This window comes from Dermacentor andersoni, chromosome 2 (assembly GCF_023375885.2).
Source record: "Dermacentor andersoni chromosome 2, qqDerAnde1_hic_scaffold, whole genome shotgun sequence".
Lineage (NCBI taxonomy): Eukaryota > Metazoa > Arthropoda > Arachnida > Ixodida > Ixodidae > Dermacentor > Dermacentor andersoni.
In genome coordinates, this window is record NC_092815.1 from 60,268,147 (window position 1) to 60,283,494 (window position 15,348).

The following is a 15,348-nucleotide window of genomic DNA, read 5'->3' on the forward strand; positions in this document are numbered from 1 at the left end:
TGGAGGGATTTGGCACAGTAACAGGCGTCTCTTCGATGTTGGTGGAGGTCGTGAGTCGTGCAGTTACCTTAAAGCGCAGCCTAATTAAAAGAACCTGTACCTGTTCGCTGTCCGTTTGAGAGCTTTCTTTATTGGTTAAAATTGAACCCCAATTTAGATAAGGAGAAACAGTAAAATATGCATGGAACATTTCAAATTAGATGTATTGGAGCTGTACTTACGTTGTGAGTTTAAAAAAAATTCACATTGCAATCCGAATGCGCAGTTTGAACGCACAGTCAGTTTTATAGAAGCTTGGGACTCTTCCGGAAGCTTTCGCGCAGTGACAGCACCGTTTATCCACTGTTGACAACATCATTTCATTAGTGCTCAGTGATGAAATAAGTTTACTACGTTGGTACCCTATAAAAGTGAGCATAGTAAATCGTACTTTGCAATAATTTTCAGTAATGAAGCCAGATATGTGACCAGCACCGCAATCCTGCAAAACACTGCAACACAAGCCTCTGTTCTTAGAATGTGCTCTGGTTATAAGGCCTATAGGAACCTCAGGTAACGATAGCTTTGCGTACTTTGCTGGTGATACAAACGCAAACGTATACAAAGTTTCCCAACGTGAGCGAATACTACAATGTCGACTTACCCTTCTTGATCGTATTTGCGCGGCGTATAGTGAATCCAGGAACTCTGCTTCCCCTTCCAGCCGCACACCGTTCTCAACTATGCGTAATCGGCCCATGCCATCCTGACGGAGAAGAAAAACTCAAGTTAAGGCAACTTATAATACCAGCGCGTTGAAATTTTTAGTTGCACTGTGAGCATAAATTAAAAAGCTAGACGAAAAAGACTTGCCACGTTTTCTAACACAAGCGCATTATGCAAATATCGAATAAATTCAATGCGTACTCCTTCTTATTTCTTGTTATCTCGGATACAGAAAGGCTTTAGAGAGAGAAACAAGCTTTAATGATACGTTGAAGATAAAAGGCCGGCAGCGTTTATATGGCCACACTGCGCTTTAATATAACGCGGCACTAAAGTAAATGCTGTGCTTGAGATAACGGAGGAGCTCCGTCGTTGATGGATACGGGGCGTATAGGAACATGGACATTCACATGATGGTGCTCGTGATGGAATGATGGTGCTCGTGATAACCAATGTGGCACGAGAGAGGCCTGGAATGGAAGCTATACCTTCACTCAGAATAACAAAAGTTATTTCTTTCTCCTTTCATTCTTGGTGGTCCGAGGCCAGCTATAACATTGACATCATTGACCCATTATTGTTGAAGGACATGGCCGCTGTGTCAACACCATTTTCACCAATGACATAATAGCAGCAAGTGTCAAAGTGCAGTTACACCATATTTTGATAACTGTAGAGAAAGCGGAATCGAACTGTCCCTTAGTCTTACGCCCTGTGGTTAGTTCTCTAAATGAGCTGTTTTCTTTGGGACCGGTTCAGTTATTCTGTCATTAGCGAATTGCGTCCCCACCCTTAGCATGACCCCTTGTTAGGGGGAGAGAAAGCAACTGCACTTAATAGAAATGTGCAGGTTTTAACGCAAACAGCACGCATTGCTCACTCACCAGCGAGAAGTCGAGCACCCTGAGCACCCACACCGTCAGCGCCACGTTCATGATGACCATGGCAAACAGCAGCGTGACCAGCAGATACAAGCACCGCTTGCGCCATCCGTATATGCCCACCTGCATATTAGGCGCAGCGGAACAGATGTCATCGTCCTTTCACTTCAGCATGCAAAGTAATATTGACGGCTTAAGCCACTCAGAAATTACTGTGCAAACTAAAGCAAGCAAAAAGAAGCACCATCAAAGCAAAGTTTTTATTAAGCCATGCACAAGACTCTTAAACCAAGTTTATAATCCCACAATGCGACTCAGTATTAGTGCATTTATACTTCCGGCCTGCGTCATAGACATACCGTCTCCTCCTGCGTCCCTTCAGTTCACAACGTGTGTTATAGTTCCTTCTTAAAAGCGTTTATTTTTGCAGCATGCCAAGGCCTACTCCGTAGGCCACGTGTTGCTTTGACATATGTTACGTCATCGGTTATCATGATTTTTCATAGAATACTGCGCGAAGTAATCGAATAGCGATCCTGCAGGCTAGCAGCAAATGAGAGGGAATTCATTTAATTCTCTCTCTATACGTAACAGAAACAGCAACAAAAAGCTGCAATATAACAAGCCTAAGGAAATCTTGTGCTTCATGTGCCGTTTGACACATGTACACGCATTATGCGTCTAAAATCCATACCGCTCTGCCACCAAAACGCAAACTTAGCAGTCTTGCGGCAGTTCGCTAAAGGTTTTCTTCGAACGCGCTTCTGAAGGGCTGCTTGCGCAACTGAAGAAAAGATTTATTCAGTTTCACCACCAATCTCGAGAGCTCAATATCGACTCCAGCGTAATCGAATTTAACTTCACATTATGGCTTGCACAAGATCGCGGGATTGTTCCAGCTTGTATATCGGGCATGGACAACATGTATGGTCTCTGACATATAATGGCGTAGGATTTCACAGCGCCATTTTAATTAAAAAAAGTTTTAATTATCCGCCGGGCTGAACAAGTGACTATCGCGTTCTGGTGCTGAGCACGATTTCGCGGGTTCGATTCCAGCCGCAGAGGCCGCATTCTATTAGGAGCGAAATGTAAAAAATACTTGTGTATACCGTGACTTCGGCATCCATTATACAAGCTGAGGTGGACAAAATTTATTCATAGCCTCCCCCCCCCCCCCCCCCGTTTATTGTTTCTCCTACTCCAAACTCTAATGTCACTATGGCGTCTCTCACAGCGAGTTTGTTGGTTTTAGACGTCAAACAATGTAAGTAATAAATAAAGAAATCTGGACAGAACTCATCCTTAGTGCCAGTCCACGTAAGCGAAGCTTTCTTACTTTTTGGGAACGCTGCATTGAAACACAAAAGATAGTATGTATAATGTGCAGTGCTCATTGTTTACATATTACTACGTGTTCATGGCTTGAGAACTTGCGTGATTGCGCATTATAGCAGTCTGTGGATGGTAAAGTAAAAGGGCACTTAAGGACTTTCAATAGTGACAATTCCACAGTTGAACACGTGATCAATACGTCCACGAGATCTCGACGCAGGTATCGCGTCGCTTGATACCGGCTAGCCCTTGCTATACTGCCGAAAGGCCCCACATGCACTGACGATTTCCGTGCGTTCAAATCGCTTATTACAATGCGGACGCGTCATAAATCACCCGAGTTCACTCATAACACACGTAGCACACTGCCTTTAGTAAACACAACAGACAAATGGAGCTCATTAGATCTTCATGAAAGTTAACGGTGCGGAAAGACGCCAGCCTGTGTGGTCCGAATGAGACACTATGTAGGCCGATACGAGACTATATATCGTGTGGCACAACTTTCATGAGTTGTGGGAGCGCGATGTTTTCGCGTTAGTGCGCACCTCTGTGGTCGATAGTGGTCAGAAACGGGCACCAAGAAGGAAGGAAGAGGCTAATGAAGCTACGCTTTAAAGTTTAATCACAACTTCGTCTGCTGAGAGCAAACAGACGACGTAGGCAAAAAGGCTACTGTACAGACTCCGCGCAAAGGCGCTCCGCAATATGTTACTCAACAAGTTGTAAATGGGCACTAAAAAGAAGTAATAAATCAATGTGTATTAATAAAGTATTCTTGCAAAATTTTACTTTATTTCTTTCGCAGTAAAAGGTTATATTTAAATGTTTGAATTTCACGCCAGACGCGAGTGCCGATACGTCAGTGGGCCGTCGCGGATATCAATGTGTTTTTTCGCATTTCAACCGCAGTGGTTCAGTAAAAGTTCTTGAAACTCTCTAAGTTCAATCTCTTGCTTTTTTAGAATACGGTGGAGTCCATATTTACTGCTAAATAAGCTTAATTAGGCCCGAGCTGACGGTGTCAAAATTCATGACGTCACTGCAAACTTGTGCGTGAACTTAATGCCGGCGTTGCCCCCGTCTTTCGCTTTTGATTCTTTTCTGGCTTAGAAAGCATGTTCTAGAGGTAAGAGTGGCTTATTTGGTATTGGGCAAGGTAAGTTACTAATCCAGCTCAAATCGCTTCTCTCTTTTCACCGCATTTCTCTCTCTCTCCCTTCTTGTTATTCCCCTTTCTAATGCGCCAGCGTAGGGTAGCCAACCGGACTTATGACTGCTTAACATCCCTGTCTTCGTTTTCTGTTCTCTGACTCACTTCACCCACTTTTGTATTCCACGGCCGGTATCAGTCGAACTTTCACCGCCGTTGCAAAGGGCGAATGCATAAAATACTTCCCTGTTTCGATATTTCTATCCTTTTGGCTTCCCTTATGATCGTCGCTTACCGACATGGTTGCGCTAGGTTGCATTGGCCTGTACGAAATTGTAGATAGAGGTGAAGAATATGTTATACGAAAGTGGACATGCGTTGTAAAAACATAAACGTGAATGCGGCGCTTGTTTCTGCAATCACAGTGCATGTAAGCTTGACATTTTAGAAATGCAAACGTGAGATTAAATTTTTCACTGTTCCGGCTCGAACCTTATTGCAATAACTTTCTGCGAAATCACTGTTAAAGTGGAATTATTTCTCAGTAGAAAGCAACCAAATATGTTTTCTTTTGCTTCTTTGTTTCTTTTTTGTTTTCGTTTTTATTGCGATTAGCATTCTTCGGGAATCAGAGTGCCATGTTGAGCTAGTTGCTGCACAACTTACGAAAGAGGCACCCTTTCTGTCTCTTCTTACTTCTTCCGATAATGTTAACCTTGCGCCACACATCCTTCTTAGAATTCTTAAGCGTGCTTCAAGCACTTGTCGGGCGTTATCTACACGTATATCTATGCGTCTCCAACCTCGAGATAGTTCTGCACCGCCCTAGCGAAAAGCTCCTCGGACGCCTGTGGCGGTCCGTGCTCTCACCTGCTGCTTGCGCGCGAAGCCAGCGGCCGCAGCGTCCTCGTCGTGGCAGGCGACGAGGTCTTCGGCCACCACGGCGTCGACGAAGACGGACGAGCGCCGCTCCCAGGCTGAAGGGCGGCGGGGCCCCTCCCACACCGAGGACCGGCGAGAGCCCGTGCCAGTCGCCGACGGCGGGGTGACCGTCAGCGACGGCACCAGGGGACCGGCCACCACGCCCGCCGACGTCACGTTCATCGGCACTCACCTGCGAACAGCAGCAAAGTGTTTCTTTAGCAGCGTTTATAGCTGGGCTAGTTGATAAGGACACATTGATACAAACTGCGTGGCAATGCGGCACACAAGGAAAGAAGGGGACAGACGAGCACAGAGATGCAACAGATGTCACTGAAGGAAAAAACGGAAATCTTATGTGTGTGTACAACCAGAGTATTTTTTTTCACTAAACTCAGTTGTAAGTCTGCAGTCGTCTGTACACTTATTTCTGTCCCGTCAGACCACTAAGTTTGTATCAAAGATGTTTCTTGCGAAAACGATGCACACTTATCGCGAACACTAGACCATAAATACAAATTTCGATGAATACGAGCAATAAAGAAAAGGCTGCGCATTAATAATCCCTGACGTATAAGCTAGGCTTCAAGTAATTTACAGTAGTCCAATAAATTTCGTGCTGAAGCTACAAGGAAACTTGTCTTCGCACGGAAGAAATATCCTCTTGTCGAAACCTTGGCTCCAGACTGACGCATCCCTTGTTCGATGACTGTTCATTACTTCACATCTCGATCTTACTGTGAAACCCTGTCTTGATAGAATAAGATCTTGCGTACCACGTTTGTACGTACTCTCTGTATGCATGTATGCCTCACTTGATGCATTGTGTGTATTAGGTTTTTGGACATACAAATCACGTGCGTACAAATATCCTCTCCAGCACACAATCACGAATCCGTATCTCCCTTTTATATCAAAGTCAACATTGACATGCCAAAAGATTAGCGAATCACATCGTGTTTCTACGCAGGCTTATTCCCGCGAAACAAGGATAGGAGGGACCTTGTGCTCGCCGTTGCTTGGCGCGGTCTAGCCAGTTATCCCGGCTATCGCAATCATCATAATCATAACCAATGCGACGAGTCTTATTGTCGTTGGCAACGTTTCTAGAACGCTATAGGTATAGGAAGGCGTTGCAAGGGCTATCCGTAGCCCGGAGCTCACTCGCGATCACGGCACGATCCTTCGTCTTCCTCTTCAGTCAGTCCCCCCAGAGATTTAGTTACCCGTGTCCCCAACTGACACCATTCCACACATGCCTGAAAATTTCCCAATTTCATCACACCACGAAATTTTGTGCGTCCACGACTGCACTTCCCTTCCCTTGGCACGCATTCTACAACTCTAAGTTACCGCTGCTTATCTGCCCTGCACATTACGCGGGCCTTCCCAAACTCCCTTTCATCCTTTCAATCTATACTAGAATATCGGCTACCCCCGTTGGTCTCTAATCCACAGCGCTGTTTTTTTTTTTTTTCTTTTAAAGCTACGCGAATCACTTTTCGTTGTGTCGCCCGTTGCACAATTCTTAGCTCGCTGAAAATAAATAGTGCAAATTATTGGTCGTTTGCATTGTAGGGCACCTTATTAATAAAGAGTAATTGTGGGTGTGTTTGCACTAGCATAACATTATCTCAAAGCTCTAGTCTTCACCAGACAAGGTTGTGCACTGGTGGATAAAATTGATGGCAGACTTTTTTTTTTTTCAGCGTATACGAGAGGTCAGTGGCGTCTGCAAGACGTCGCATATTTTACACTATTTTCACATCTTTCAGCCCTTTTTGTGCAGTAGAAGCACTCAAAAGCGATGAGGTTCGTGTTCAGTCTGAGCTTACTTTCGGATGGATTTTTGTCATTTCTTCCTAAGGAATAAACTACCTCGCGAACACGCTATGAAAACATTTTTATGACGTCACATGTGAAGCGGACGCTACAGCTTTAGGATGGCGTCATCGCCCTGTAGTTTATTTTTCAGTCCTTTCCAGTTTACCAAGTTTCAGACCAGGGTACAACTGAGCAATCTCGCATTTTATAAGTGTAACCTGTCAATTCAGCTTAACTGAACATTTGTGCTTTCTCTCGCTATAGCGTACGTATTATCTCATGATTATCGACAATTTGTGCATGCGCTCCTCGATAATGAGGTTGTTGGCATAGAAGCTACCTGCTAACAGGTGACTTGCTGTCGGAAGAGTGACCGTGGTCATACGGGACTTGATACGCCAGTTCTAAACGGCGATAAATGGCGTTTCGTTCATGAATGATGATGAATCATCCAAAGAGCGCAGAAACAAGCACAAGAAGTGAAGTCGAGAAAGGTGGTCTGGTAATTAGGCAAAGTAGACGAGAATTAATTATAGGGAGAATTTAGCTTTGTTGTCGTGAAGCAGATCCCCATCGTCAGAACCCCAGCATATATGGCCGGAAGAAGAATGATGTCGTCGAGGCTGCGAACGGAAAAGAAATGTCGCAGATATAGGAACAGCATAAGCTACGTATGTACACGAACAAATGAACGAACCCATTTGGGCTTCTTTGTACCCAGTATTATTTTCCTGATCAATGGCCCGCAAATGATGCACCATAATATTCTGCAACAACGCTTACATTTTTCACGTCTGTGACCAGCAGCCATTCGCGTATTACTATTGTGCTGAGCGGCACGAAACCAATCTCTATTTATTTTGTTGTCGCATATAGTGACTTCTACTTTTGTGCAGTTTAAGTTTCATTTATTACCCAGGTTATCTGAATTTTGAATGTCAACGAAACGCAAGCTGATACTGCTGACGTCCCATTAGGCTAGCCACATTAAACGTGTGGGCCCTAAAGCACCCATAATTACGTTTATCATCTACTGAAACATTGTTGTCGATGCTTTCTTAAGCATTGCTTGTGAAGCTTGAAAACAAAAAAAAAAAAAACTGATTCTGCGATGGCACTATGTACATAATTACAACATATGCTAAAAACACGTTCCTCACAATGTGTGCGCAGTCGACAATATAGATGAGTTCCATTAACTCTGTTTTCAGAGAAAACAGATTGGCTTTCACTTACTTTTTGAAACAGCTTTAAATTAGCGGCATAATTGATTACGCTATTTTCCGAGATGAAATTTGTATCGATCTATAGCGAAACAGTATACATAAAAACTAATGCCTGGAAAAGCACTCCCTTCGAACCTTTGTTAAAGGGCCGTACGTGCTGGCGCACATATAGCAGCAAGAATGATGCAGGAAGCCGGCAGGAAAACAAATATCTAGTAAGATAATGTAGAGCTACAGTCATAATTGCCGGGCATTACAGGTTCTATAGTGAATTGTCTGTAGTGACTTAGTTCAGCTTATACCATAAGGGCACAAATAGCTACAGAATCCTACGCCCACCTTAACGGTTTCGATAAAGCTACCCGTAACCGGAAATTTTTGAGAGCTTGTGGTCCCTGATAACCCACGGAAACTCAAGACAGACTGGAACGAAACCTCAGGGCATGCCACTATAAGACGTGCACAAAATACATCAAGAAATGGCATTAAGTGTACTAAAAGGCTATATACAATGGTCCCGAAGTGCACTCCTGCGCTGTAGCAAGTGTATTTGTGTTGCCTTCACACCTGTCACTGCAGCATCCTTTTCTGATAAAGAGATGCGCACGCCCGTATGTCGGCATAGTGTGCACGGAGGACCTTGCCTTGTCACGGGATCAATGTCCGTCGTAAAGGCATAAACCTAGCTGCACTTACCCCGAGGGACGGCACTGCGACATCGCTAAAACGCGAGATACGTGGCAGCAAACTTCCCCGATGGGACACAAAGAACCTCCAAACTGTCGCCGTCGGGACGAGATTTACGAGGCTACTTTTTATTTCCGTACGAGGCGACAGCTGCGCCTTCTGTTCTGCCCAGAGAACCGAATAGAGAGCTCGAGAGGCTTTTGATATCCGATGAGGGTGCCACTATCGAACGCGTCATTTACGACGTAGCAGAGCAAACATTTGTTCAGCCGGGTTCTAGCGCTGGCTGGAATTCTATACGTGATTCGCCTGCGGGCAGTAAACGGCGGGGATACCTCGATATTAATCGCACTTCGGCGCCGCTCTGCTACGAACTAATGAGGCTGTACTGTGCAGTGCTCGCGAAGGTTAATCTGACTATTGTTATATGTAAATAAACAGACAATAACGGTCATTAGTCACAGCGAAAAGAAAGGTAGACGGGCAGATGCGAAGGGCTGTTCATTGTTTTTCGGAACTCGGTTACAACTACATAGGTGACTCGACACGTGAAGGATCGATAGTTTGTATTGTGCGAGATAGCTAGATCACTTAGAAAAAGCATATCGAACGGCGTCGACAGCGTCAGGATGGTGACACGCTCTCGTGAAGCACAGTGGCGTCCAGAAAAGAGCAAGTGCCCTGCTGGGACGCCAGAAGAGGCAATGCTATTGAATATCGGTGCCTCTCTTGACTCCTTGGCTGCACCTCTTCATCAAATGCACTTTTTGTGTCCAGCAATGGCACGACGGCACCCGGAGGGCATACTAGAGTTTATTTGGCCAGTCAAGGGTGCTTGCGCTTGTCATACCAACTTCAGAGAAAAGAAATACAGCGCGCGTATACGAGGGGTGCCTCAAGAGTACCAAGGCCTCGGTAGACTCCACTACAGAACACTTGCCACGCTGGCAACCTCGAGAGAACCGAGAGCGACCGTCGAGGGCGACCAACGAGAACGACTAGCATTCGGCTGCTGTGCGCAATGCCTTGCATTCGATTGGAAAAGTCTCTCCACTTGGCTGTGGACCTGGCGGAGTGCGGATCTGTGTCGTTCTCGAGAGGGCTGCTCCAGGAGGCAGCGGCGTGTAGTGTGCTCTGCGCCCGTCGAGAGAAGCAGCATGCCACTACGCACAGGCGACAAGGTGGACTTTGGCTCAAAAAATCAATGACGCCATGTTTCTTTCTGTAGTGTTGGCTGCTGGTGTGATTTCTTTCGGCATTTACAATATGCTTAAGTGCCATAGGGGAAATATTTATACGTAGAAGCAGTGAAGTAAGTAAGCGCAACATGCACTAGTTTGAATACTATAGTAAAGAGAGCAAGTCAACAGAAAACGAAAAAAAAGACAGCAGACTTCAGCGGTTCGTTCAGCTCTGAACTCGTTTACTGCTACAGCACCATTTCCCACAGTTGTTGTTGTTTTTGTTGTTTCAAAATCATCTTGCTATTGCCTGCGGGCTTTTCATATAATTACTCTCACCCACCATGAAGGAATGGAGAAGAAGCCAGCGGGTACAGGGTGGATAGTTGGTTGCCTTAAACTTAGGTTACACAGCTCTTAACCCGACGTTTTGGAGTCCGACCAGCTCCTTCTTCAGGAGTGAAATGGAGTAAGGCGCAGCAGTACATATGTGCGAATTTGGCGCTTAGGGAAGCGTAAAGACAGTTTTCCTACACCTTGAAATTCAATATCAAGGAAAAGTGTCTGCGCGCTAGTAGTGGTGTAAAGGTTACGCAGATCTCATACGGGGCGGGAATCACTGTCATAAGAAGCATGTTACTGACAGCTAGCTATACAGTCTAATTTGGGTCTGCGCAAAGTGTTACTAGATGGCACATGTCCATGTAGGGCGAAGAATTTTGTTCTTGACGGCATTGTGTCTGTGGTAACTTGCCATAATTTGCAAGAGCTGGCATTACAACTTTGCAGAGGCCGCTCATTGCGACGATCGAAAAAAAAAAAGTATATTCCCCGGTAATACTAGCTCACAGCACAGTTACCCTGAAAACGTATTTTTGAACCCAGATCACTTTTCACAATGAAGCTATACTTGACATGTGCCAATAGTTTGTCGAAGCGATTGCGTTAATAATAAAATTTAAGCATATCAATGCGAATTACGCCGTTATCAACACACCGCTATCGAGCTTCAATTGGTACCTAAACGTTACTGTTGATTCCACATAGGGTTTTCAAGATAAAGGCCGATTTGACGCCTGTTGATGGGCTATTCTATAAGTTACCTCACTGAAGCTATTTTAATGCACGAAGATGTATTCTGCTGCAGTGAATATTTAAAACACGGATCCCACTATTGGGAGCGTTGTGACTGCTCCATGCCCGCTACCGACAGATGGGGCTGGTGGTCGAAATCCCAAATTTCTGCACATGATGCCAATTAGGAGTGCAGGATCCCGTTAAAAATTACACGCGATGGCAGCGGGGAACAGAATACACGCGAACACAAGCGCGGTTGCGACTCTTAACCTTGCACAATATGTCCTACGCCCCCGCCCTCCTTTTTTAGGAACCGTGCAGTTCTTTACTTCCCAGAAATGAACGCACGGAATCAGCGCTTCTTGTCAAAATGCTTTCAGCCAGTAGTGCATCATTGAGAATGAGAAACATGTTCATTCAATATAAAACGCTAACACTGAACATCCAAAAAGGTGTTCAGTTGCCCTGAGATTTATTGAAAATGTGTGCAGAACATGGCGACGTCGTCGCTGATAAAAGCATTAGATATTAATACGTGGATGGTAATACGAAAGTGATATGGACCTGGGTGGTCTTGGGCGTTTCCGTTATTTTGAATAGACGCGCTGGGGAAATGAAGTAGGCGGTGGTACTCGAGACCGCAGCGACTCTTACCGCCTCTTACGGCGGATGCAAACGCAAACTTCCGGCCATCTCTTAAGCCAGCTATCCTGACTTCGAGTTACGCCATAAGCAAGCGCTTCCAGAACCGGAGAGCAAGTCTCCGGCAAGGGTCCTTCCTCCGTGCGTGGGTACGCAGCCAGCCTCTTGCGCGCGCGCGTGTGTGTTTGTGTGTGCGCACCTCTTTCATAGCCACGGCTGGGTTCGTCTTTCACCAGCGTCCTTTTACTTTGGCGGACCGGTGACTTCCGGTAAAAGGGAGGCCGCCGTCATTTCCGAAATACGATGCCTACTCCACATACACTAGGCCGCGGCAACTACAGCTGATGGATTGCTTGGTATGTAACAATGATCACCCGGGCGCAGTCGGTGGATCAGTCTTCTTCAGTTTCAGCCAAGTCATCCTAGAGAAACGGGCTCATGGAACCAGAGACATTTATTATTGTATTTTGTTTCTTCAAAGGCTGTTCTCCACTGATTGTGTTTTGTAATTTTACGACATCGAGGAGCTTGTCAAAATACTATCTGTGGTCGCTGCTTCCTCTTGGTTCGTTTAAATGAACGCAACTGCTTATCAACTGAAAATGTTCCACTTCGACAGAGAGAGAGAATAAACTTTATTCAAGAACCCCGGTCCGGGTTCGCCCGCTTTGTTCTAGTTGTCTGCCAAGCCGAGCGTCGTGATGAGCTCGATCATGGCACGTACGTAGTCGGAGGAGGAGTCCGCCAGCCACTCCTCAAGTGCCGTAGGTCTACGGGTGGGGGAGAGTTTGGCAAGGCTAGCGAGCCTTGCCAAACACAGGTACAAACGAACATAGCAGTCTGCCGTGACTGGTTCATGCATCCACAATGCACAAGTACTCTAGACATTTTATTTGCTTGAGCCCCCATATTTTGTCATAACTATATCACCTGCATTGCTGAAAATTGTGTTTGTGCGTACGAAGTGACAAAACGCCAACTTCTCATCTCAAACAGCACAATCCATTGCAGTTGCCCAGGTGCACAGTAATTCCTAAGTAGATTTCACAAAACTTCTGTTACGTTAGTACTGTCCTCGGTTGGCTGTCGCCGCGGTAATCGCCTGTGTATCACGCCTATTATGTTCACTGGACAACTTAGAACTTAAAATTTAGACACAGACGTAGGGCACAGGCGAGGACAAGCGCTACTATGAGCTGTTTATTCAAATAAATACACCACCGATTCGTACGCTACTTCGAGCGCATGCGTCACGTCACTTCATATGAAAGCGCGAAGATTTGTCAAACATGGCTGTGTAAACGACCAACTTAGAGAGCATGCTCTAAGCACTGGGAAGAAAGAGGACAAGTAGGTGGATTTGGTCGCCCATATTATGGAACGTGGATGCGAGACGTGGTTTCGTGAGACAAACAGAGAGAGAAAACAAGGAGTGAAGGGCCGAGCCGTAACACGGCTCGGTTGGTTTTGAAATCCTTCTTTGCTAACGAGCAGCCCGTTATCTCCATAAACGAGGCGTCAACTACGTTGCACAAGACCAAGTTAGAATTCTTGAGTGCCTGTATTTGACACCCGGGGTAGTTATTGGTAATAAGATTTCAAGCTTTAATCTGAAGTGGCGTGACGTACGAGGTGAAACAAGCGAAGAAATCGGTGGCGTGTTCATTTAAATAAACATTTCATAATAGTCTTCGTCCTTTTCAGTGCATTGTGCATGTGTCTAAATTTCTAGCGCTAATTTTCTACTCAACATCATAGACCAGCTGTCATAACAATCAGTCACTTTATCGCTGTTGCAAGTGGCTTGTTCCTGTGGCCGCGCGCCATGTCGTTAAAGAAAAGCTGTTACAATAGGAAAGCTTTGTGCCTGTATACAAAAAAAAACAATTTCGTCTTTGTCCGACGTTCAAAACGTGGCGATCGTCGCTGTGAAGGTCAGTCGAGGACGACAATTACTTTATAGAAGGTTTGCAAATGCATGCACTAATTATTTATCGTGCCTAAATGTGAACAGCGGCACAATTTTTATTCGCGCTTGCACTGAGGTAAATTTCTATTTCGTCTATCTTGAAGTAACCCGCATACTTCAATGCAATAGGCACAACCGGTACAATGCTTTTAGGAAACTTAAAATTGACAAGAAAAGCTCTTTCACTTTTCTTTACAACGACCTTCATTGAGTGATGTTTTCATATACGATGTCAGATCACATGAAGTTCTCAGATCGCAGGTTACATGAGGAGACGAAGGAGAAACTTACACTGACGTACCTAAAGCAACTCAAAGCTTAAGGCTATCCTTACCGAGCCAAGAACAGTACCAAGCTGTTTTAAAAGACCCTTCCAAATCAGATTGTTTGATCTGCGGTACCACGTCGGGCCTGAACGCCAAGCCGTGAGCTGTTTTCAATTCGAGCAGTGCGGGGAACGTACGCGAGTATTTCGGCCGGCATGCTAGTCGCGCGCGCTCTCCGATTTTGGGGTGGTCGCTTTGAGCGCTCACTCTGTCTCCGGCGTTGTTGTCGAAACTCAATTTTCGGCGCGAGAATGAAATTCGTGCGAGCAGAAAATCGTGCTTTATTTCCATATGACTTGCCAGCACTTCTACATGTATACAAAAGTATGGCACTCGTTCCTTCTAACCGCAGCTTTTGCCTGCTGTTCACGTCTTACGCACTTATTTCCACAACGAACTACCTACTACTAAGCAGTTCTGACAGGAACAAGAGTTGTGGGGGGAGTGAGTGAAATAAAACGTGTACGAACACACGAAATCTTGATGACGTGGTTGGTAAATTGTTTAATGCATATAAAGCTTTCCTATTTTTTTTTTCAGCTCGTGCCTGTGCTCAGGGAAGCTTAACTTTGTCAATATTACCTTTCATTTCTCCTCTTCCTCTATGCATGCTAGCCTAGCGAATTCTCTTCCAGGTGGTTTCACGCTCATGTCAAAGGTGGTGGAATATTCTTGACCAAACTGGGGGCTCTATTCCGTCCACACTGAACGCTAGTGCCCGCCACTCATTTCCAGTGAAATGCAGCCGCCATGGGCGCACATGAATCCCGCGACCTCGTCTTCAGCCACAAAAATCTATAGCCAACGAGTTTCCACAGAAAGAAATCGCGGTAGTAACTATAGTATTGGTATTAAAGACTGAGATCTTTTATCAACGCATCTGTACTAATACGCAAACTAACAAATGTTGAATACTGATATTAAGGAAACAAAATAAAAAGAAACGACAGAATGGCGCAAGCACGAAAAAGACGGTGACCAGCGACGATATGTGATCTATCGAGTGGTGATCAAGAAGTGGCCGAGTTCTTTTCTTTTTTTATCGCCACTGCCAGAGCATACAAAAAAGAAACCAAGTTTTCTCGGAGGCCGTTCCCCGTCGAAGGCTCGCCTTTCTTTCCCGGACCACTCGACGCCTACGTTGTTGCTTCGTTTTCTCTTGGGACTGGGCCCAGTTGATTGGTTCATTCGGCTGTTCTTCAGTCACTTACCAGCAACCCTTCCCGCTCGTCTCCCGCCCAGCCCACTATCTTTCCCGCTCAACCTCACAGCGGTGTGTTCCCCGCGAACGTTCTCTCGAGGATATTGCGCGGGGCAACCTCTTCGTTTGTTCGAGAAGTCCTTTTTCCACCGCTTTATGGGCACCGTTGAAACTCGCTATCGAGTGGCTTAGAAGGGGGTACCTTTAACGACTTAGCTTA

General features: G+C 45.4%; 1 protein-coding gene across 1 annotated transcript in view; it reads right to left on the reverse strand.

Annotated features, from left to right (window-relative positions):
* LOC126542231 (zeta-sarcoglycan-like) overlaps positions 1 to 15,348 on the reverse strand; it is a 59,540-nt gene that overhangs the window by 11,780 nt on the left and 32,412 nt on the right. Inside the window, exons 2-4 of the mRNA XM_050189197.3 lie at positions 4,945 to 5,188; positions 1,590 to 1,709; positions 644 to 745 (exon numbers count right to left, since the gene is read on the reverse strand). Of these exons, the coding sequence (XP_050045154.1) occupies positions 644 to 745; positions 1,590 to 1,709; positions 4,945 to 5,178 (456 nt within the window). The 5' untranslated portion in view covers positions 5,179 to 5,188. The remainder of the gene's footprint in view (positions 1 to 643; positions 746 to 1,589; positions 1,710 to 4,944; positions 5,189 to 15,348) is intronic.